Source organism: Sciurus carolinensis, chromosome 4 (assembly GCF_902686445.1).
Source record: "Sciurus carolinensis chromosome 4, mSciCar1.2, whole genome shotgun sequence".
NCBI lineage: Eukaryota > Metazoa > Chordata > Mammalia > Rodentia > Sciuridae > Sciurus > Sciurus carolinensis.
The window spans coordinates 169,647,049-169,671,237 of NC_062216.1; the positions used below are offsets into that span (position 1 = coordinate 169,647,049).

Below are 24,189 nucleotides of genomic sequence, written 5' to 3' on the forward strand. Positions count from 1 at the left end.
CCTCCAAATCATACCACAGAGGCATCTATCTGCCTTGTGGGGACAGGGGATAAGCGTCATAGAAACACAGGCTTGGGTGTCAGGAAAGTTTGTGAGATGTTCTGCCTCCCCTGTGCCTTGAGGAAAGAGCATCAGAGTCTGCTGATCTGAAACCAGTTGTTTCAGAGTGGCCCCTGCCAGCTCCATGTATTATGACCTCTTTGAGATTCACTTTCCATCTCTCAAATGTGGGCCCTCATGTGGCCCAGCCCCAAGATCTTCAGACAAACATGGGAGAGGATAGTGATTTCAAAACTCACATGCAGGGGCTGGGGAGATAGCTCAGTCGGTAGCATGCTTGCCTTGTAAGCATAAGGCCCTGGGTTCGATCCCCAGCACCAAAAAACAAACAAACAAACAAACAAAAAAAACTCACATGCAGCCCATTGTCAGTCTCCACTCTCTGATACCAACAAACCAACTCCTATTAACCCTTCAAAGCCCAATTCAAATTTGCCCCATTTGGGGAACTTCTTTTTTTGGGGGGGTTGGTGCCGGGATTGAACTCAGAGGCATTGGACCACTGAGCCATATCCCCAGCCCTAGATCCTAGCTGACCCCAGAGGGCAAGAGTCAAATATTGGCTGCTTTTCTCCTTGGCCCTTGTACTTCCTTGACTTTAGTCTCCAACTTTTTGGGTTGAAACACCCAGCAGGCCAGTTTCATCAGTCTTACAGTAGGAGTCCCATAGGGGATGGCTTATTTTAAAATTTCTCAGGTTGTCCTATTAGAAGAAATACTTTGTCAAAACATTAACAAGCAAAAGTTATGAAGTTCTATATGAAAATACAAAATGAAATTAACAAGACCAAAAATACTCAGTTTGTATAATAGCTTTGAACCAAGAAACAATTTCTATAACATTTATATGTTTTGCCTCCATAAAGATCCATAAATGTATCAACTCAATAACAAGACTACAAATTTTACTTTCTTTTAAAAACTCTGGTAATATTACATGTCTTTTATAATTTACCCAATCCTTTACTTAGTTTTGTATTATATCCCTTGGTTATTTTGAGATCATAGTAATCTTTACAATAAAAATCTATCTTTTTAACACAACTTTGAATAAACTTAAATTTAGCTTACTTTGGAGGCATCCTAATATGGAGTAGTGTGAGAGGCAGACTGAGGTAAGATAGGGCTTTTGACATATAACACAATACAAGATTACATCTAAAACGTGAATCAAACAAAAAATGAGAGTTCATTACTTTTTTTTGGGGGGGGGGTACTGGGGCACTCGACCACTGAGCCACATCCCCATCCCTACTTTGTATTTTATTTAGAGACAGGGTCTCACTGAGTTGCTTAGCACCTCTCTTTTGCTGGGTGTTTCCACCCAAAAACTTGGAGACTAAAGTCAAGGAAGTACAAGGGCCAAGGAGAAAAGCTGGCTTTGAACTTGTGATCCTCCTGCTTCAGATTCCGGAGCCTCTGGGATTACAGGCGTGCACCACCATGGCCCTTTCTTTCTTTCTTTTTTAATAATTTTTTTTTAGTTGTAGGTGGACACAACATCTTTATTTTATTTTTATGTGGTGCTGAGAATCGAACCCAGGGCTTCACGTGTGCTAGGCAAGCGCTCTACCACTGATCTACTACCCCTGCCCCTCTTAACTTTCCTTATGTGGGGGGGGGGGGAAAAGTGGCAAAATGTTTCCATCTTTCATATTGTTAATCTTTAAATAAATTAGGCTCTCCTTATGACCTTCCAAAAATATACTTAAATTTTCATCCCAGTGTAAAGAGTAACACAAAATTTTATATATCACTTATTGATGACAAGCTATTTTTATCCAGTTACAAAATATTAAATAACATTCATAAATCCCCAATTAAGTTTGTTATTTCTGTATAAGTCAGAAAGAGACTACTGCTGCAGACAATTTTAGCTTGGAGAACATCAGCTTGGTAAAACGCTGTCCTAAGCTTTTACATTTTACTTGAAGGCCATGATTACATCTAATATACAAAGAAGCCAGTAACAGCCACAATACATTGATGTCCTTAATATTAACCAAGTTTAATTTTTAAAGAAAAGTTTAGAATCCGTAGGGTAGGGGAATAACCTAAAACAAAAGTTGGGTTTTTTTTAACCAAAGTTGAACAAACCCTAATTCCTTTAACACTTGGTTACCCTGAGTAATAAAACCTAACAACACAAGAAAATTATCCTGATAGATAAGAGCTCAGACTTTGCTTCCTATCAGTACATTAAAATTTGAATAACTGACGGTGCTACTTATAGCCAGTTTAGTCACGTATGCGACCTTTTTGAGATTTACCTTTCCTAAACTTCTGCAGCTTAGACATTCTACAACTTGTTTAAGTCCTTGGGTTTGTCCTCTTTCACCTTGGACTTAGGAACAGGACTATTATTTTACCATACAAAAATATGTTCTCATCCAGAAACATTTCTTTTACCTTCTAATTTTTATAAATGTATTTGTACATCTATAACTTTCTTTTAGTGTTGAAATTCATTAAGTTCTCGGCAGCCAGCAGGTTTTATTCTCTGTTCCCTCCCAACAAGATGGGCTAGCAGAAAGACCAGAGCAGCAGGAAGATGGAGGTGGGGGGTGGACCTAAATGAAAGTTATAGAAAAAATAGATTCAAAGGCTAACCGGGCAGTTGATTAGCAAATCATGCACCCAGCCAATATCCTTGGTATTGTCCCAGTGCCTGCACAACATAGATTCCACTCATCAGCCTGACACTTTTTTTTTTTTTTTTTTTTTTTTGCAGTGCTGGGGATTGAACCCAGGGCCTTATGCTTTCGAGGCCAGCACTCTACCAACTGAGCTATCTCCCCAGCCCCCCAACACTTTTTTTTTTTTTCCCCCCAACACTTTTTAATGTCTCTTCCATATGGACTCTGATCAAAGCCTTTCTCTAGAAGCTGGAGGTCCCCTGACTAGAACACCCAAGTGGAAAAACCTTTCATCCCATCATGAGAGTTCTATCGCTTCATTAAAGGAGTAACATTTGTTTACATGAGATGAGATACTTGACTCTTTACAGCACTTTAATGAAAACACAGCTGAGGGCTGGGGTTGGGGCTCAGTGGTAGAGCACTTGCCTAGCATGTGTGAAGCACTGGGTTTGATTCTCAGCACCATATATAAAGAAATAAATAAAACAAAGGTTCATAACAACTAAAAATATATTTTTTTAAAAAAAGCTGAAACTTTTTGCATGCATATAGAATTACATCTGTTAGAATTTTAATTCTTAGTAACCTTTTTAGGTTAAAACCTAGAAAGGAGCTATCTTAAACTTGAAATGGTAATCTCCCAAATTAACAGATGAATTGCAGTTCCTCTATTGGAAACACCTGGTTGGAGCCCTTGACTCTAAAAACCTTTTGTTTTCCCTGAATAACCTCTGGGACTGGAATCTTTTGGGCCTCTCCCCTTTTAAAAAATTGTGTCCCCGTTAATGCATGGGGGACAAAATCGAGCTTTCAGTAATTTGGCCACGTAGAAAAACGTGTGGTTTAGTTACGGGCATCCTCATTCTTTCCAATTTAGATTGACCCTTTTTGTTAAAGTTTTAAATCTGAGTACTCATTTATCTGTAAGCCAGTTTTGGTACCATGGACATGATATGGACAGGCGTACACTACACAGAATAAAATAGAACCTATCATATATTTTTAGTCTGATCCAGACATGAAGGGCTTGTGTTGTTGGGAATATTAAAGAGAACAATTTGCCAGCCCTGGTGGCCACTAGAGTCAAAGATTTGGATGGCCATGCATCTTTCATGGGGCAGACTTACTTCCACTATTGCCACTGTTTATTTTCTGGTTCAGCTCTCTTTACAGGAAAATATTTGCACATGTGGACTCTTGCCATTGTTCTTACTGTCCTTAGACTTAGACTTTTTATTCCCCGTTTTTGGTAGGTTCCTGCAATTTAATTTCTCCTTGTGCATTATTTAACTTTTTGTTTTCCCCCAACCTCTGTGTGTTCAGTCCCCCTAACTGGAGGTCTCTTATACACCCTGGGACTTTACCAAATACCCAGTCCCCCTTTTGTGGGATTTCTTGCATAACTTATGCCCCTGTATGCTCAATCCCACTTAATAGGGATTGCTTGCAGACCCCCATCCCGTTTTCCTAACCCTGTAATGGCCCAACCAGCCAAAATAGTATTCCCTCGGCCGGAGGAGAGGTTTGCCTACCTTGCTGTATGCATAGTTTGCCTGGTTGCCGCGGGACTTGCCTGGGCCCTTTACCTGTGTTGCTAATCCACTTCCATCCTCTTCGGATTTGGGGTCCTTGGTCAACCTCAGTGATGGCAGTTTCCTCCCTGGTTCCAAGGACACCCCAACAAGGCAGCGGATGGGTCTCCTCTGAGGAGGGAGGCCCCTGCGATCTCTGGGCAACCTATGGAGCCCTGCAATAGGTACCAAAATTGTTAGAAATAATGAAGGGCCAAGAAGTCAAACGCGTGCTTGGAAGTGGGTGGGCAAGGCAGACTTGACTTCTGCAAAAGTGTGCGCTCCCAAAGGAAATAAATCAAGCACTCCTGGGCCCGCAGCCAGCCAACACTCATCCCTACAGGGTACTGCCCCTAGCTCCCGCGAAGAAGAACTGGGGGCACAATCTCTGGATTGGCTAATTCTAGAATTAGGCCGGGCAAAAGGGAAGGAAGGGCTACAGTTGAATCCAATCAAGGCAGAATACTAGATTTTGAAAAAACAAACCACCAGACTTTATTTCTCACACTGAGGCAGAAGGAACGCAAATTCAAGGACAACCTCAGCAATTAGCAAGGCCCTAAACAACTTAGCGAGACCCTGTCTAAAAAACAAAAACGCCTGGGGATGTAGCTCAATGGTAAAGCGTCCTGGGTTCAATCCCTAGTTCCATGCCCGCCGTCTTCCTGTCTCTGATTAGGTTGTGAGGCCTGGCTGGGAGGCAGGGACCCCAGCTTTCTCATTTGCGTGTAGCAAATGTTGAACTGAATGTCCAGCACAGGAATTCTGATCTACTGATTAGCCACTGTTAAGTACCTGCTGTATACCAGGTCTGAAATGAGTGTCCTATGTGCTGATCCTGCCAGTGGGAGTTGTTTGTCCTCTTCCTTATACAGAGCAGGAAACTAGCTCAGAGAAGCAGAGTAACTTGCTCAGGGTCACACAGCCACTCAACAAAGGAGGTCAGAGAAGTGGGTAAGTGACTGGGCATGTGAGGAGCAGGGAATGTTTGTTCCTTTACCTTAGGTTCAGACTTCTTGGGGATTTCTGCTCTGGGTAGTTATAGGCAGTTTGTAACTGTCAAGTCTTCTCGGACCTGAGGACTGAGGACGGATGTGGATGTGTTTCTCCCTACCTCTCTGGTTTTCTGGGAACCATGCTGCTGAGAGTAGGACGGTTGCTGCCTGGTAGTGAGAGCGGGGGAAGGTGTAGGGGAACCTGGATCAGCTAAGGAGAGTCGTCAGGGGCTCAAGGGGGAGCAGGAGGCTGGCAGGGTCTGATTTGTGGGTTTGAAAGACCCCCATGCTGTATTTGAGGGGACTGGTTGGTCAGGTTGTCTGGAGGCAGGCCACACTGCTAGGTGGTGGGGAGGGACACTGGACTGTGACCCCAGTCAAGAGGGTGGGGCTGGGGTGTGGCTTCACGGTAGATCACTGACCTAACCTGCCCGAGACCCTGGGTACCATCTCCAGCACCACGACCCAAAAACAGAAATGCAGGACTTGGTGGCATGAGTCCTGGCCGGGCCTGTGTTGCCTGTGGTCTGACCTGCAGAAGCCTCTGCCCGCCTGCAGCTTCCCCCTCCAGTGCCAGGAGACACTGGTGACTCCCAGGGCAAGGACTGTTGTGACCCATCTATGGCCCTGAGATTCCCAGATCAGAGGAGTGACTGCACGATGGGGTCCCGGGAGGGATCACGAGGTTCTGGTGGAGCAGAAGACTTTGCAGGGGGAGGGAACTTCGTTTGTGGGATGGAAAGGAGCATGGAGAAACTGGGAGAGCAGAGGCCAGGAGGCAGAGGAGCACCCAGTCCTGTGGAGGCTGGGGCCTGGAGTGCAGGCGAGGGGCATGAGGGACTTATTTGGTAGACAGGGAAGCTGAGGACAGAGAGAAAGACCAAGTGGCCAGGGCCATTGCTGCTGTCCCCTCCATCAGGACACACATGACCTGTGCGTCTAACCCAAGAATCGCATGCAGAGTGTTTTGCAAGAGGGAGGAAAAGTGTTGGGTGACATATTTTTTCACTCTTGTTGCACCTGTCACCTCCTGAACTCTCGGGCCAGTGTCCCCCTGGGGACACTGAGACCCACAGTCACACAGGAAGTGTGAATGCTGGGATCACACCCAGGCAGTCTGAGTTCAGAGCCTTCACCCGCAGCCCCTCCAGGGGCTGTATGTATGTATCAGGTATGTAGTAGACACATGCTGGTTCTCCTAAACGGCGAGCACTGACTTCATTGCCAGATGAAAAGCTCCCCGGGGGCAGTGACCGTGTCACAATCACCCCTGGCATCCCCAGACCTGCTGGGCCTGGGCCTCGCATGCACCGTACCTTGTGGTGAGGACTGGGCAGCCGCAGGTGTGCTGGGGAGGGAGGGAGAAACCTGGGCCCACAGGACATGTGCACCCTGGCTGCCTGCATCAGGTGTCATCAGTGTGTGTGGAGGGGCTGCTGGGGGTTGTGAGAGGAAGCACCTCCTGGGTTCAGACGAGGCCGGAACCCCCGCAGCTCTTGGGGAAGGGGGATGAAATGACACCTCTCTGGTGGCACTGCTGAATGGATAAGGTTCCTGTTCCCAGTGCAGGGCCCCACGCCGGCAGTCACTGGTGTAATCATTGCCCATCATTTTGCATTTTCTGTGTTGCATCTCACTGGGAGCAGCGCAGACTGCTCAGTTGGAAGTCAAAACACGGTTTTTCCTGTGAACCTGAGGCGTGCGGGGCAGCATTATTGCCCAAGCTGTGCATGGTGGTCTCCACACAACCCCGCTCTCAGAGAGCGCCGTGCATGCCCAGTGGGACGTGGGTGTAAAGGGTGGCTGCGTGGTCTACCCAGGTGGGGCAGGTAGGCCCTGAGATCGGCATCGCCCTTCAGACCCCCTTCCCACCTGCAAAGTGGGACGAGTGGAGTAAGAGAGCGCCCACTTACGGCCGGCTCGGTGGCGTGGGGGCGGCAGTGACCAGGCCCCTGCCTCTGACTGACGTACTGTGCTCTCTCCTGCAGAGACTGATGGAGAGGCAGAAACGGAAGGCGGACATCGAGAAGGGACTGCAGTTCATTCAGTAAGCGTGTGGCAGGTGGTGGGCAGGGCAGGTCCTCAGGAAGCCACGCTCTCTCCTGCTCTCCTGTTTCCTGCTGGCTGAGCCCCTGCGGGTCAGGCTCCTGTGTGTGTGTTTCGGGGTGTGGGAAGGTGGGTGAGCTGGGAAGGGGCTGGCCAGGCAGAGGCTGTGGCTCCACAGGCACATGCTCCCTGCTCCTTGCTACCTGCCCTTCTTGTCCAGTACGTTACTCCACCCTCACCCGCCACGTCTGCACGCAACACGCCGGTGCATTCTCTTACACTCCTGCAATCGTCCTCTAACAGATCAATGGTTCCCATGTTTTGAGCTCTTACTGTCTCTCAGGCTCTGTGCTGGGCCCTGTAGATCTGTCCATCATCTTTTTAATCTTTACAACAGCCCAGCAAAGTAGGTCACTTTATTTCCATTTTGCAGATGAGAAAGCTGAGGCCTAGAGAAGCTAAGAAATTTAAGGTCATGCAGTTATCGAGTGATGGCATTCGAAGCCAGGTCTAGCTGACTCCCACACCCATGTGTTTCCATTAAATGCTCCCAGCACCCGGATGCCATGGTTGTTTTTTCTTTTTTTTCTTTATAGACAAAGTGTTTTTACTAACCTTTTCTTTTGTCTCTCTTAAATAGATCCTCAGGGACTTGTTTATTATGACAATAATGAAGCGTAGGCTTCGGGGGCCCTCACTTGCTTGGGCCTTTCCTGAGGGCCTGGAGACACATGCACCCTAGCAATTCTATGTTCAAAATTTCGTGTTCTTTTTCTTAGAGTTCCCATAAAATTGGAATTTGCCTCTGTAAACCCTTATAGACTCCTGGGTTTTGTTCCCTCACATGGATTTACAAAGTACTCCCTGCCTTTCCTCACCCACGTTGTCACCACAATGTCACCACAAACCGGGCCCCTTTTCAAACAGTCAGTCCACGTTGCTCTCATAAAGTGAGGGTTTATGTCAACACCATACGTCACAACTCCTGGCTCCTTCCCAAAGGGGCCCTTTGTGTGCCCCCGCCCCAGGCTGTAGATAATGCATCCTACAGCCGAGGGGCATGGCCTCCTCACTCTCGGGCATCAGAGCGGAGGCCTCTGCTGTACTCATCTCTGGGGCAGGTCTTGACATTCAGGGGAGCAACTGTTTGATTTTCATGAAGTGTTCAAATTTATTCAGAGGCTGGCCTGGTGAACACGGTGAGCTTTGCAACTGCTGTTTTCTGTAAGAGGATTCTTGTGAGCCAGACACGGTGGCACACCCCTATAATCCCAGCAGCTTGAGGGGCTGAGGCAGGAAGATACCAAGTTCAAGGCCAGCCTCGAGAATGTAGTGAGACCCTGTTTCAAAATAAAAAGAACAGTAAGGGTGGAGGGTGTAGTGCAGTGGTAGTGCCCCTGGGTTCAACCCCCAGAATCCTGTCCGCCTCAGTCACTGATTTCTGTAGAGCTGATCCTTGTCCCAGTTCTCTGCTTCCTGTATGGTTTCCTTGCCCCTGAAATGAGACAGTGCCACTTCTCAATAGGGTCCCTGTGAGGGTTGAGGGGATTTGGGGGTGCTTGGGGTAAACTCTTGTTCTGACCTCCTCCCTTTTCCAAGGGGGGAGGCTCAGCAGTGGAGCAGCCTGCAGGGCCCCCCTGTTGGTCTCTTGAGGCATGGCTGTGCAGGACAGCACCGCAGGACCTGCTCCTGTTCAGATCTGTCTCGCTGGCTTTGCCTGCTCCCTGACGTTTTCATACATGTGTACTCCATGTGCTTAGCAAGGGGGTCCGAGGTGGGTTCCCCACCTCCTGTGGGCCTGAGGATGCAGGTTTGGTTTGGGAAGAGTGTGGTCATTCCCTATCCCAGTATAGGTGGTTTTTGTTTGTTTGTTTGTTTGCAGTGCTGGGGATCGAACCCAGGGCCTTATGCTTGACAGGCAAGCACTCTACCCACTGAACTATATCCCCAGTCCAGGTGGAAATTTCTGCGGGAGCTCCTGTGCCGTCCCCTCCTTCAGGCCTTGAGCTGCAGCTGGAGCTGCCATTGGCCCTGCCTTGGCCAGACTGCTTTTCCTCCTCTTCCCTTTCCAAGGTGGGGGCCCCCAGGCCCCGCCTCGACTCTCCCACCCATGTAACTTGGAGAGACTTGGAGCATGTGCTCTCTTACTGGGAGAGGGCTGGTTTCAGTCAGAGGACTGCTGCTGAGCCAGGCCTGCTGCTGGCACTGGTCTGCCCTTTCTCAGTGTCTGCACCTGGGAGAGTCTGACTGTTGGGCCCTGGGAAAAATACAAGTCCTTCCCTCAGAATCGGACAGCCTGAATGCTGTCCCCTCACCCCAGCCCACAAGGTAACTGAGGTCCGTGTTGAAGAAGCCCCCTCCTGGTACGACCTCAGGCCTGTAGCTCCAGCCCTGGAGCCTCCGTGAGGCTGGGCTCACACAGACCTGTGTCCCTCTCTTTTTGCCAGGTCAACACTACCCCTAAAGCAAGAAGAGTATGAGGTGAGTGTCAGCTGCTGGGTTGGATGAAGGTGAAGGGCGAACCTGTCCAGGGAAGAGGGCAGGGCAGGGGGACCGGGGCCAGAGCTGGATGGAGAAAAGCCCCTGAGCCCCTGTGCCCCCTGCCCTGGACAGGCCTTCCTGCTCAAGCTGGTGCAGAATCTGTTCGCTGAGGGCAATGACCTGTTTCGGGAGAAGGACTATAAGCAGGCCCTGGTGCAGTACATGGAGGGGCTGAACGTGGCTGACTACGCCGCCTCTGACCAGGTGGCCCTGCCCCAGGAGCTGCTGTGCAAACTGCATGTCAACAGGGCTGCCTGCTACTTCACCATGGTGAGCCTGGAATCCCCCTGCCCGCTGCCCTATTGCTTATCATGGCCCCCTGCATGCCCTCCAGGCCAGTCCTGCACCCAGTGAGCCTGTAGACCTGGGGCTGGCCTCCTCCACCTCCCCCTGTCTGACTCTCCCTGTCTATTCCTGAGGCCCTCAGTCCCAGTTGCACAACAGACTCACCTGGAGAACTTTAGAAAACAGATAAGCCAGGTGGCCTGTACTCCCAGCTACTTAGGAGGATGAGACAGGAGGATCCCTTGAGCCCAGTGTTCAGGATTAGCCTGGGCAACATAGCAAGACCCCCAGCTCCAAAAAAAAAAAAAGAATATGGATGCATAATAAAAAGTTCTTAAAGCATGGTACTGATGCCCTAGCCCTGCCCCAGATGAATTGAGTTTGAATCTCCAGGTGACACTGGACCTGCCCCACTTCAACCTCCCAGCTTCGTCACTCTCCCTAAGCTCCTCCTCTTCCCTAGCCCACTCCTACTCTGGCTCAGCTGCTGTTCAGGTCCTGTGGGAAGCTCTGCTGCAGACTTGCAGAGGGCCCAGGGAGACTTCTGCAATTCAGCCAGCTTTTCTGGATCAGTGCATCTCTGGATGCCTGAGGATCTGGCCCTTCGCACTCTGTTCTTTGTGCAGAGCTGCCCCAGGATTTCACTTCTCAGAGGTGCTACTCTTGGGCTTTAAGGATTTAAACTGAGGGCAGATGTGCAAATACGTGTGGGAGGACCAGGTTCAGCACTGTGCAACCTGCAGCCCGTCCCTGCAGTCCTGCCAGTGCCCACTGCAGCCTGTAGGCTGAATACACAAATGCCCCTGCTCAGTGTCTGAATGTGGCCTTTTCCCCGAGACCTCTCCAGCTCCATTCCTGAGCCCAGTCCTGTCCCAGCTCCCGCTCTGCAGGGAGGGAAGGCTGCTCTCCAGTCCTAGGTGTGGGCAGGAGCCCGGGGCAGGTGCTGACTGGTGGGTCTCCCACTCCTCTCCCACAGGGCCTGTATGAGAAAGCACTGGAGGACAGCGAGAAGGCGCTGCTCCTGGACAGCCAGAGCATCCGGGCGCTGTTCCGCAAGGCGCGTGCCCTCAACGAGCTGGGGCGCCACAAGGAGGCCTACGAGTGCAGCAGCCGGTGCTCCCTGGCCCTGCCACACGTGAGTCCCGACTCCAAGCCTCTGCTCTTGCCCTCAGGTAGGCCCAGCCTCCACCTCTCACTGAGTCTCGGCGTCCTCTGTGACACGGAGTTGCAGACACTGATAGGAATGCTGGCCATCATCTCTGAGTTCTGATTGGTGCCAGGCACTACTAAAACTGCATTATGGGTTTTAACTCACCGAATCCGTGTGACAACCCTGCTCTTACGGTCCATACACTTTTTTTGTACTGAGTATTGTACCCAGGGCACTTCAGCACTGAGCTACACGCCCAGCCCTTTTTATTGTTTATTTTGAGACCAGGTCTTACTAAGTTGCTTATTGTACCCACTTTAAAGGTAAAGGGATAGAGACACAGAGAGAAAGGAGCACTCCCGAAATCACAACAGCTCAGGGTAGTAGATCTGAGATCTGGGCCCCAGCAGTCTGATTTTAGTCTGGGCTTCTGACCTCTACACTGTGTCCAGGGATGCTGTGATGATTGTGCCATATAATATATGCTGGGCCATATGTGCTGGGCCCTGGTTGTCAGAGGTAGGGAAGCAGCAGTGGGAATGGCCAGTACTGAGGCTGTGAGATGGCCCCACCCACACTCAGCTGGACACGTGTCCCCTTCCCATTCATTCATTACAAAGTGCCCATACAGGGACAGATCTATGCCCTTCAAGGACCCACAGCATTCAGATGACAAATTAGAACAGCCCTGGGGTCTAGGCCTGGTTCTGCCTTGTCCCCCAGTGTCCTGCCAGTGCCCACCGCAGCCTGTAGGCTGTATACACAAATGCCCCTGCTCAGTGTCTGAATGTGGCCTTTTTCCCAGGACCTCTCCAGCTCTGTTCCTGAACAGATTGAACCCAGGGCACTTTAGCACTGAGCTACATGCCCAGCCCTTTTTATTGTTTATTTTGAGACCAGGTCTTACTAAGTTGCTTATTGTACCCACTTTAAACCAAGCATTTCTTTTCTTGTTTTTATTACTGGGGATTGAACCCATACTTAACCGCTGAGCCACATCCCCAGCCCTTTTTTGTATTTTCTTTAGAAACAGGGTCTCTCTGAATTGCTTAGGATCTTGCTAAATTGCTGAGACTGGCTTTGAACTTGTGTTCCTCCTGCCTCAGGCTCCCAAGCTGCTGGGATTACAGGTGTGTGCCCCTGTGCCTGGCTGGACAAAGCATTTCTTGCCTCAGTTCTATGTCGATATAATGCCCTTCCTGAAATAGTGACTGTTAAGGAGCTTGGAAAAGTTCAGATGCTGCCCAGGAAGGGGGAGAGGATAGGAGCTGCCTGGAAGGCTCCCTGGAGGAGGTGGGGTTTGAGCAGTTCCCGAAGAGGGCAGGCAGTGTGCATGGTGGTCAAGGATGTCAGTGCTGGACAGTGGGCCTGAGGTTGAGTTTATTCTTGTGTCTTCCACTCTTAGCTGTGTCTCCTTGGCCATGACAACCTCCTGGAGCCTTGGTTTGCGCCCCTGTAAAATGGGACTGATAATATACAATGCATCATAGGGATGTACTGAGGCTAAAATTAGAAAATCTTGCACCAGGACATCTACTGTTCAGGACACAGTAGATGTTATTATACTTGATGCTTCCCCGATTCTGCTTAGTTGCCTAATAAGAATGTTTCTTGAGCTAGAAATGTAGCTCAGTGAAAGAGCATTTGTCTAGTATGTTCCAGGCCCTGGTCGCAATCCCCAGTAGTGTAAAAGAAAAAAGAATGTTTCTTCGTGACAATCATCCCCTGATCCCTATAGCATTTTATAGCATCCACAGAAGACCTACAGCTAGGTCTTGTGGGGAGTGCACTGCTGAGGGGGGTAGGGCAGCTCCATCCTGTAGGTAAAGAAGCCCCAATGAGGGTTTGGAAATTGCCTTCAGAAGTATCCCAGCCCAGGACGCCTTATTTTGTATTAGGGAATTCCTCCCTATTCTGGTATTTACTGGGCAAATACTGAGTACCTGAATCATGATGGGCATTGGGACTAGAGGTGGCTCAGATCCAGAACTTGGCCATCAGGAGAGGGAAAGGGACAAACACGCACAGTGATACAGCACCCCTGGCCCTGCCTGGCCTGGAGCATAGTGCAAGGTAACCCATTTCTTTCTTGACAGATTGATCTTCCCTATTGGTCTGGACACACCATGAGGCCTGTCTGCCATGTGCACCTTGGTGCTGTCATGACATAGCTTATGGCTGGCACACAATGCACATTAAGCAATACAGCCTGCAGGGGGAGGGAAGAGTGGCTATGCTTATCCATCACTCACTGTGGCTAGGTGCTATTCAGAACCTTACATGTCCTTCCTCCTTGGGACCTCCTGGGAACCCTATGTGTGAAACACGTCACTTGCCAAAGGTCACAGGCCCTGTCTAGGACAAACAAGTTGTAGAACAATTGGTATATGATTCCACTTACATACATACACACATACATAAATGGAAGAGAAAAGCCCCACAAAAGAAGACAGCATTCTTCACAGGTTTGGATGCATACACTCCTAGAAAAGATCTGCAGGGAAATGTATCAGACCCACAAAGCATGGTTCCCTTGGGGAGGAACCAGAGGCGAGGGCCGGAGTGATCAGGGAGCACTTACACTCACTCTAACAGTTCACTTTCTACAGTTTGCTCTTACTTGCTGAATTTTAGAAATAGATAAGGCTGGGACTGGGCATGGTGGTGCACACCTGTGATCCCAGTTACTTGGGAGTCTAAGGCAGCAGGATTGAAAGTTTGAGGCTAGCTTGGGCAACTTAGCAAAACCCTGTCTCAAAATAAAAAGGGCTGGGGATATAGTTTAGTGGCAAAGAGTTCCTGGGTTCAATCCCTAGGACCACAAAAAAAAAAGAAGAAGAAGAAGAAGAAGAAGAAGAAGAAGAAAAACACATAAGGGTTATGGATGTAGCTCAGTGGCAGAGCACTTACCTAGCATGTACATGGCCCTGGGTTCCATTCCCAACACCAAAAAAAGAAAGAAGGAAGGAAGGAATGAAGGAAGGGAGGAAGGGAGGGAGGGAGGGAGGAAGGGGAAGGGAAGGGAAAGAAGGGAAGGAAGGAAAAGGAGAAAAAATGAAATACAAAGATAATATTAAAATTAAAATCACATAGCATGGTTTGAACCATGCATGGCGGCACATGCCTGTGATCCTCGTGACTCAGGAGGCTGAAGTAGAAGGATCACAAATTTAAGGTCAGCCTCAGTGACTTAGTAACAACCTAACAAGACCCTGTTTCAAAATAAAAAATAAAAAGGAGCGAGGTTGTGTCTCAGTGTTAAAGCACTTCTGGGTTAATCCCTAGTATTGCCCCTGCAAAAAATAAAAAATAAAATATAGTTTGAGTCAAGCATAGTGGAGTATACCTGTAATCCCAGTAACTCAGGAGGCTGAGGCAGGAGAGCCACATGTTCCCAGCTGGACTCAGCAACTTAGCAAGATCCTGCCTCTTTTTCTTTTTCTATCCTTCTTTCCTTCTTCCTTCCTTCCTTTCTTCCTTCCTTCCCTCCCTCTCTCCCTCCCTGTGGTGCTGGGTATGGAATCCAAGGTCTGGCACATGCCAGACAGGTACTCTATGACTGGGCCACATCCCCAGTCCAAGATCTTTTCTCAAATTTAAAGGGACTGGAAAAAAAAGTGGGGGGACTGGAGATGTAGCTTAGTGGTAAAGTGCCACTGGGTTAAATTCTCAGCACAAACAACAGCCTGGTGTGGTGATGCAGCCTGCAGTTCCAACTACTCTGGAGGCTGAGGCAGGAGGATCACTGGAACCCAGGGGTTGGAGTCCAGCCAGGCAACACAGCAAGACTCTGTCTCAAAGATAAAAGGATAATTAACATAGAATATAGTAAAGTGGAAGCCAAATTATTCCTTTGCTCTCCCCCAGATAAAAGAAAATATAAAAGCAAGATTTCAAGGTTGCAGCCCCACAGCTCCCTACGGTGTGTGACTTAGAAAGCCAGCCTCACCTCCCAGGGCCTCACTTTCTTGTCTGAGACATCGGCTAACTGTGGTCCCCCTTTCAGGGCTCCATGAGGTGTCCAGTAGCACAGCTCTGTGGGCCCAGGCATTCTGACCCACTGGGTGTCCTGTGTCTTATCTCCCCCAGGATGAAAGCGTCACTCAGCTGGGTCAGGAGCTGGCTCAGAAGCTCGGGCTGCGAGTACGGAAGGCGTATAAGAGGCCCCAGGTAGGTGGGCTCTGGTCTCTGGGCTCCAGGAACAGATGAGGGATGCAGGAAGGATCAGGCACCACTGGGAAGTGGGTGAGGTGACCAGGGCTAGGTGAGGACAGAGCAAGTGACAGCAGGTGATCTTTCCTTCCTGTTGGCTGAAAGTCCTGGAATGAGTGCTAAGACCTTGTGGAAGAGGAAAGAACAGCCACGGCCCCCAGCTCAACTTAGGCACCAGCTGTTAAAACATGCTCCCCACCTGCCCTGACTGACTTTAGCTACTCTGGAGATGACCTCAGTTGACACTGGCGTCCTTCGCCCTGTGTTCTCAAATAACCCGGTGTGGTACCTATCTGAAGTGCCAGGATCTGTTTGGCTTTTTTGTATCCACATTCATTCATTTGGCACCTACAGGTGCCAGGATGCTGCAGCACCCAGGAGAGCAAATGGCTCGAGTCTCTACCATGACCTGAGCAAGTCAGTTCATTTTTCTCTACCTTGTTTCCATATCTGGAAGACAGGGGTAATTGTGCCCACTTTAGAGGAAATGTTTGAGATGGTACCTAGCTCAGTGCCTGACACACAGCAGGAGCTTGCACATGGCGGGGTCTTTGCCCAGGTTGAGACTGGAAGAAGAAAACACCAAATCTGACCCAGTAGACAGGGTAGGTGATTGTGGCAGGACTGGGAACAAGGAACCTCAGATGGCACTGTAGACCCCAGCAGCCTATGTCAGGGCCTCTCTGTTGCCCTGGCTGGCAGGATGCTGAGCATCTTCCCAGGATCTTGATCTCTTCCCACCTCTCTCCAATCCCTGGCAGGAATTGGAAACCTTTTCTCTGCTCAGTAATGGCACTGCAGCTGGCGTGGCAGATCAGGTAGGATGGGGCCAGGACCCCAAGTCTCCTCCCCACCCCTATACCAAACTGTCTTGGTTCATCCTTTGTGAGAGCTTTAGATTTCCTCTTTGGGGTGTAGACAGCTTCAGGCAGTGTGATGTCTTGTTTGTCTGCAGCCACTGGACCACAGATGGTACCATGCCTGCTACTAGACCCTTCAGCCCCTGCCAAACCTTTCTCAGGCCCCTCCCACATCCACAGAGGTCAGGGCTGGTCACTTAGGGAGGTCTGTGAGATGCCCAAGCAGAGTGGCATGCACCACAAAGAAGACCAGGTTAGCTGTACCTCAGTGTGATGTGCGCGCGCGTGCGCGCGCACACACACACACACACACACACACACACACACACACACACACACAGAGTGATCTGAGGACGTACAAGGTTGCATACTCTTCCTGCACAGACCTTGGTGTCCTGTAGATTGTGTACACACATGTGAGTGTGGTCGGCTAGGATCCCTGCAGGCGGCTCCAATGTGCACCAAGAAGTAGTGTGGCTGGGCTGTACCTGCAGGCAGTTCTTGGGATGCAGGAGACAGACAAAGGCCCTGCAGGGCCCAGGCTCTACTTGAGAGCTGCCTCCTGGAGTGTGGGGAACAAGGGGCAAGGATGACATGAATTCAAGGCAGCCTTGTTCAGGAGGTGTGTGTGTTGATCTAATGAACACTGGAAAGCACTTCCCGTGTGCCAGGTGGGGTTCTGAGCTCTTCATATATCAAGCCAGTTCATCCCCAGAGCCAGGGGAGCAGGTTTCAGACAGGTAGAGAAGAGGGAACAGCGCTCACACCCAGGGCAACTGCCTAGGGTCAGGAGAGAGGGGTCCTGCCCCAGACTACGAGTCCAGTTCCTCCCCAGGGGGTCCAGAAGAGCCTGGCCTCTGCATCTGGAGGCGTTGAGATTCAGAACCTGAGTGCGCCCTTTTATTTTTCTTTTTTGGGTACCAGGGATTGAACTCAGAGCACTCGACCACTGAGCCACCTCCTCAGCCCTATTTTGTATTTTTATTTAGAGACAGGGTTTCACTGAGTTGCTTAGTACCTCGCTTTTTGCTGAGGCTGGCTTTGAACTCTCAATCCTCCTGTTTCAACCTCCCGAGCCTCTGGGATTATAGGCATGCGCCACCCCCCCCCACCTGAGTGCGCCTCTTATCTGAGGTGGCTGCGCCACCTCTCAGGGCCTCAGCTCCCTTATCTTTACTGGCAGTTCTAGGATTACAGTGAGTCATGTGTGAAAGCTCCCAACCCTGTGACTCCCGGAGAGATGGGCTCCGTAAATCCTTGCTGCTAAGTGAACATACCAGCAGGGATTCTGTGCAAAGGGGCAGGAAGAGAAGCCCAGAGAACCAGGCCAGGGTGAGATGGTAGGTGGGAGGGCTGGTGGGCGACTTTGCCCTGCAGGGCCTGGGGAGCCACAGGCAGTGCCAAACAGGAAGAATCACAGCTGCCCTAAAGGTGTTCATCTGGTACTTCTTCCCCCTCCTTGAATATTTTGTATACTTAACATGAGAAAAGCCGCTCTCTGACTCAGTGTCAGGGCTTTGGTTTATGCAGCTTATCTGTGATGAGCAAACACACCCAGGGGGACTGAAGTGCACGTTTTGCTATGTGCTCTGTGGGCAGGCGGGGCAGGGGTACTGGGAGAGAGCACAGGCCTCGGGCAGGCCCTAGTCAGACAACCCCCTCTGATCTGAGAGCCCCAGCGGCCCCCCTCCCCGCTGTGCTGTGGGACAACAGCTTGCAGAGCGCCCTGGCCAAATGCTAAACAGTAGTGGGGAGGAGTGTTGGCTGGGGCCTGGCAGGAGGCAGGCGCTGGGTAATCTTGTTGTCATTGCTACTGTTGACCCTGGGAGGGGTGGTAATGGTGAGGGCCTGGGCCTTGCCTGCCCTTCCCAGGAACATGCAGAAGGCAGGGGCCCCCCAGGGCCTCACCAGGGAAGCAAGACTTCAGCAGAACCATGAAGGACCCAGAGAAGAAGGGGAGGATGTTCAGAGTAGAGGAATGACTTGTGCCATGCGTGGCCTGAAGGTCGAGACAAAGCAGAGCGTGGCCATCAGGGATGGAGTGTGGAGGCTGGTGACCTAGGCACCCACGCCAGCCTCCTGGTGGTGCTCCCTGAACATGCACGTTCTGATCTAGTGAACTCTGAGAAAGCACTTCCTGTGTGCCAGGCGCTGCTCTGAGGTCTCATAGACATCAGGTCAGTTCATCTTCATAACTATCCCAGGAGGATGGTGGCTGTGTGTCCTCATTTTATAAATAAAAAAACAAGCCCAGAGCAGGCAAGGACTTGGCCAAGCCAGGGAGCAGACTGGGGTCCAGCCTTCCCTCCAACAGAAAGGCCACAGTGTACTGGGATCCTGCCTCCAGTGATTGTCCCTCTCTGCTTCCTAGGAGGCTAGGTCTGTCCCTGGGGAGGTGGACACTTTTGTCTTTGAACTGCAGACCATCTGTGGTGAGATGTGGAGGGCTTGGTAAAATCCTCACCACCCTGCCTAGGGTGAAGACCCTACCCTTTGACAGGTGGGAAAGTTGAGGCTCAGATGTTAGATCCTATCCCCTGGGTCACTGCTGCCAAGAGGTACACCTGTGAGCCTTGTCTGACCCCACCCCACCCACTCCTAGCCAGAACCTGTCTGACTGCTGACTAGACCTCCGCAAGTCCAGCATGTGATCAGTGTTTGACACCCACCCTAGACCCTCGGCCATCAGCAGAGCCACTCGGGGTGCCAGGCTATGCCTTCCCAGCCTGTGTCCCCTGCCTGACTGATGTACTTCTCCACAGGGAACTTCCAATGGACTGGGCTCCATAGATGACATTGAAACAGGTAGTATCCCTGATCAAGAGGACGGGGTTGCAATGGGGCCTAGCTCCTGTTCCCAAGGTCCCTGGGAAGTCAGAAGAGTCAGTCCCCTTCCCATCCCTGCCCTGCAGATAGGGCTCCAGAGGAGAGGAAGTAGAGGGTTGAAGGTTGGCTCTCCTCTGGGCAGAAGAGCTCCTCTCCAGCTGCCCTCTGCCCCTCACTCCAGGCCTGCCCCCGCAGGCACCCACTGCTTCCAGAGGCCTCCTGGCCCCTCTCCTCCTCATTGGCTTCCAGAAAGGGTTCCACCTTATAAGTGGAGAAAGGGCACTACTGACCCCAGAGGTGAGGATGGGAGATATTCAGGTGGAACCAAGGCCATTGAGAGATGCTGTAGGACTGAACCCCTGCCCCCAGGATGCCTTCCTTGGTCATCACAGGCCTCTGCCCTAGGGGCGGGCAATAAGGAGACAGGGTCACATGAGGAGGGGAGGATAGGAGTTGGATGATCATCCCGGGACCTCCTTCCCCACTCCCATCAAGCTGCACCCCTGCAGCTACTGAGTCCACCCACCCCACAGACTGCTACGTGGACCTGCGAGGCTCCCCAGCCCTGCTCCCTTCCCCTCCCACAATGCCTCTGTTCCCTCACGTGCTGGACCTGCTGGCCCCCCTGGACAGCAGCAGCAGGACCCTCCCCAGCACTGAGAGCCTGGATGACTTCTCAGATGGCGATGTCTTTGGTCCAGAGCTGGACACCCTCCTGGACTCATTGGTGAGTCACACTGCCACCTCCTGTTCCCAGAGCCCATCTCCTACTTGGGACCCCATTGTCCCATGAGGGGTAGAGGGAAGACTTCCATCTCCATGTCACAGCTGGGGAAACAGAGGCCTCAGGAGGGACTTGGCAGAACAGACACAAAGCTGCAGAATGTCCCCCAAGAAGGGTCGAGCTCCACCTCATAGGCAGATTGAACCCGAGCGGCAGAGAGTTGCAGCTGGCTGCTTCCTGGAGTGCACGGTTCTGTCCAGGGCTAGGCAGTCATATTCCCTGCTGACCCCTGCCTCTGTCCCTATCTCGCAGTCTCTGGTCCAGGGTGGCCTGCCTGGCAGTGGTGTGCCTAGTGAGTTGCCCCAGCTGATACCCGTGTTCCCTGGTGGGACCCCGCTGCTGCCACCTGTGGTGGGCGGCTCCATCCCCGTCTCCAGCCCACTGCCCCCTGCCTCCTTTGGCCTCGTCATGGACCCCTCCAAGAAGCTGGCTGCCTCTGTGCTGGATGCCCTCGACCCCCCAGGCCCCACGCTGGACCCCCTGGACCTGCTGCCATACTCAGAGACCCGGCTGGACGCCCTCGACAGCTTCGGGTCTGCCCGAGGCTCCCTGGAAAAGCCCGACTCCTTCATGGGTGAGGCCTGGGTGGGCACGTTCTCCCCTTCCCCAGCACCACAGCTGTGAAGTGCCAGCATGTCTCTGATTTCTGGAGAGCAGAGGGGGATTGTATCTAAGTTGCAGACCCAGGCCTCTCACCTGTCGCAGTCCAGTGCCACGTGTGTGTGTGGCTGTGTCTCTGCGGTGCTCAATACTGTGTGGATCTGAGCCTCAGGCTGGGTGTCTCCTTCAAGATCAATCAGCAGAGCTTCGATAATTCAGGCTCCCTCATCCCAGTCTGTTGCTCTCTGCCCAGCCCCCCAGGGCTCTGAGGCTGGGGGCAAAGTACAAGACCACAGACTCCCTCAGCACCACTCTGGGTGTTAGAGGAAACTGACCGGTCTGGGCCTTGGCAGGCTAGCTTTCAGAGTAGTCCAGACTAGTCCAGGGCACTTACAACTGAGATTTACAGGGAGGGAGGAGCACAGAGAGGCCGAGGGAGAACTCCAGGAGGAAGCGATGGTAGGGCCAGGTGTTGGATAAGGTCCTCATCTGGGCAGAGGGTGCAGAGGCCCAGGCTTTGCAAGGTGGAGGGGTCAGGGGCTGGCCAATGATCAGAATAGGGGGCCTGAGGGAAGCATGGGTAGAACAGGGTCTAGAGCTGTGAGCCAAGCCGAGAGCTCAGGCTTTCTCCAGCAGCAGCGGGGAGCCCGAGAAGGCTTAAGCAAGGGGTTGGGAGGCACAAGAGGCTGCAGCCTCTTTGCCCCAGGGCTGTGCTGTGAGAATAAAGAGGAGGGCAGAGTCCACAGATGGGCCAGATTAGAAGAGGATGTGTGGCCTGCGGGTCGGTCCCCCATGCCCTTAGTACCAGGGCAAGTGACTGCTGTGTCTTCTCCCCGTCCAGAGGAGAACAACTCACAGGACCACCGCCCCCCAAGCAGTACTCAGAAACCAGCCCCCTCGGTGAGTAACTTGGATGGGACTTCAAGACCAGGCCTTTCATCCCCCTGGGGGTTGGGGGAAGGAATGGTGTGGGCTCTGGAGCTGGGGTGAGCCCTCTGCATGGGGTGAGTTGCTGAAGCCCCCAAGAAGAGGCACCCTCAGCGGGAGGAACCACAGTGGTCTCCTAGCCCCTCCTCACTGGCCATGTTCGGGGGTCACACAGAATATTCCCTACCTTGCCTCCTGGAAGAGGACACCAAGGCTCGGAGGCCTTAGTGATTCCCCGTGTTTTCCACAGCCCTGGTCTCCAGGCTCAGCCTGTTCTGAGTTTCAGAGAGTGTGTGACCAGGAGGAGCAGCCTGTGTTTTGACCTCAGCCTGGACACTAGCCATGTGGCCTGGGGAAGACACCCAGTCTCTCTGAGTTGGTCTTCCTGAGGGCTAATGCCTGGGCACCGGGGATGGCATGTGCGAGGTCAAGCAGGGCCACTGCTCTTTCTACTTTCGCATTGACCTTTTTATTCAAAGAAAGGGTCTAAGCTAGGATCACGTCACCTCTGCTCCCACCTAGCTTGAGGACTTCTGAGGGCTGCTTCTGGAGTTTTGGGCTCTTGGACCACAATACAAGGGCAGGGAGGATTAAGGAAGAGGGAGGGCCCTCAGCTATAGTTCTGCTCTGGGGTAGGATGGTGGCATCAAAGAGTACCCTCTACCTTCGGTGCCTAGGCTGGCCGTGGTGGTCCAGCTGTCACTCAGCCCAAGATGGCCGACCTCCTCCCATTACAGCCGGAGCCCTCCATGCCCAACACCGCCTTGCTCATCAAGAACCCCTTGGCTGCCACCCACGAATTCAAGCAGGCCTGCCAGCTGTGCTACCCCAAGACAGGTAATGTCACACCTGAGGCCAGACCCCTGTCCCCAGACATGCCAGGAATCTCAGGACTTGGAAGTCCAGAACAGAAGGACTTTAGTATGTCAGTGGGAGAGAGGAGCCAGAAACTAAGCCCCTCCAAGGCAGGAAGGGATGGTGTGGGTGCCGGTCGAGGCCTCTCCTCTGCTGGGCATGGTTTTCATAACTCAGGAGAGATGCTGAGATGGGCAAGCTCACCACAGGTCGTGGCAGTGGTGCAAAGGAGGGGAGGAGAACAGACTCCTTGGAGGGCCCCCTCCAACACCGTCCCCCAGCTTTAGGCAGCACATAGCAGGGAAGGGTGTGGCAGGAGCTGGGGAGGCCCATGTGAGGGCAGGTGTTCCCACCCCTGCCTAGGGCTGCCAGGGTCACCCTTCTGTTCTACCTGGAACCACTGTCGCTGTCCATCCTGCTCACAGGCCCCAGGGCAGGCGACTACACCTACCGTGAGGGCCTCGAGCACAAGTGCAAGCGGGACATCTTACTGGGTCGCCTCCGGAGCTCCGAGGACCAGAGCTGGAAGCGGATCCGACCTCGGCCCACCAAGACCAGCTTCGTGGGCTCCTACTACCTGTGCAAAGGTGAGACCTGCAACAGGACCAGTGCACAGCCAGAGCCTGGCTCCTCCCACCCCAGGCACTGCTCTGGCATTGTGGGCAGCAGAACAGGCGTGGTCATCAGTCACAGGAGAGGTGTGGGCTGAGCTCTGAGTTCCCTGGTGTCATTGAAGACAAGTTCCCTGTCAGAATGAGCATCCCTTATCCCAGCTGGCTCCAGAGACCCGTGGGAAACATTCCACTCCATGGATCTGGAGCCCTATGGTGGCCTGTGCTCTCAAGTGTGAGGGTCCCGCAGTTCATAGAGAGCTGATTTCTTTCCACTGTAAGGACCCAAAGGGCTACTAGGAGGGTTGTGGAGAGAATCCACAAAAAGCACTTAGGACTGGCATACAGAAGGGCTTGACACATGTCAGTTCTTAGCCAGCATGGTGGTGCATGCCTGTAACCCCAGCAACTCGGGACATTGAGGCAGAGGGATCCCAAGTTCAAGGCCAGCCTCAGCAACTCAGCAAAGTCCTAAGCAACTTAGAGAGACTCTGTCTCAAAATCAAAAATAATAAGGCTGGGGAAGTGGTTTAGTGGTAAAGTACCTCTGGGTTTAATCCCCAATAACCCCCTCCCCCCAAAAAAATAGTTCTTTTGATGATTACATTATTGTCACTCTCATTTACCTGATTGGCTTTCTTCTATTCCCTAACCACGTAACGTGGCCCAGTCCATATGGCAGTTTGTGAACAGTTGCAACGTCATTAAGTACTTTAGAGCAGAGCCCTGCTTCTGCACCCACCGATCCCCGTCCTCAGTTCTGGATGAGGAAGGAGACCAAGGCTTTGAGAATCTTCCAGGCTGTGCCTTTGTCTCCTGACCCAGCATGTAGAAGTCACCTACCCAACCTTCTGGGAGCTGGTCACCTTCCTCCCTGCAGCCCTGCCGTGGCCAGTGGGATCAAGTCCAAACTGGACAGGCCTACGGCTGCCCACACTGCCTTCTCTCGCCTCTGTGCTGACCACTCCCCATGGTTCTAGCACTTGCTGTGTGGGAAACCCCTTCCCATGGTGCTTCTACCTGCACCTGCCTCACCCGCATCTGCGATGTGACCTGCTTCTCTGGGTCTGTGTCCCATGTTTCCTTGTGGTGTGGCCCAGTGGAGTTTGGGATGAGGCTAATGTAGAAAGAGGAGAAGGAGAGAAACAAATCAGATCCCACCCCCGGAAAGGCAATTCTCCAAGGTCTGAGCCTGCTTCTGCCTCTCCACACTCCTCGGCCTCGTCC

General features: G+C 51.9%; 1 protein-coding gene across 4 annotated transcripts in view; it reads left to right on the forward strand.

Annotated features, from left to right (window-relative positions):
* Positions 1 to 24,189, forward strand: part of Zc3h7b (zinc finger CCCH-type containing 7B) — a 55,354-nt gene that overhangs the window by 16,500 nt on the left and 14,665 nt on the right. The window contains exons 2-13 of one of the 4 annotated variants that reach the window (XM_047548948.1): positions 7,254 to 7,312; positions 9,759 to 9,792; positions 9,925 to 10,122; positions 11,114 to 11,272; positions 15,377 to 15,457; positions 16,261 to 16,317; positions 19,122 to 19,164; positions 19,719 to 19,912; positions 20,222 to 20,543; positions 21,411 to 21,469; positions 22,174 to 22,333; positions 22,777 to 22,938. In XM_047548948.1, coding sequence (XP_047404904.1) covers positions 7,260 to 7,312; positions 9,759 to 9,792; positions 9,925 to 10,122; positions 11,114 to 11,272; positions 15,377 to 15,457; positions 16,261 to 16,317; positions 19,122 to 19,164; positions 19,719 to 19,912; positions 20,222 to 20,543; positions 21,411 to 21,469; positions 22,174 to 22,333; positions 22,777 to 22,938 — 1,522 coding nt within the window. In that variant the 5' untranslated portion in view covers positions 7,254 to 7,259. The remainder of the gene's footprint in view (positions 1 to 7,253; positions 7,313 to 9,758; positions 9,793 to 9,924; positions 10,123 to 11,113; positions 11,273 to 15,376; positions 15,458 to 16,260; positions 16,318 to 19,121; positions 19,165 to 19,718; positions 19,913 to 20,221; positions 20,544 to 21,410; positions 21,470 to 22,173; positions 22,334 to 22,776; positions 22,939 to 24,189) is intronic. The other 3 variants (XM_047548951.1, XM_047548950.1, XM_047548949.1) reach the window with 3 other exon arrangements.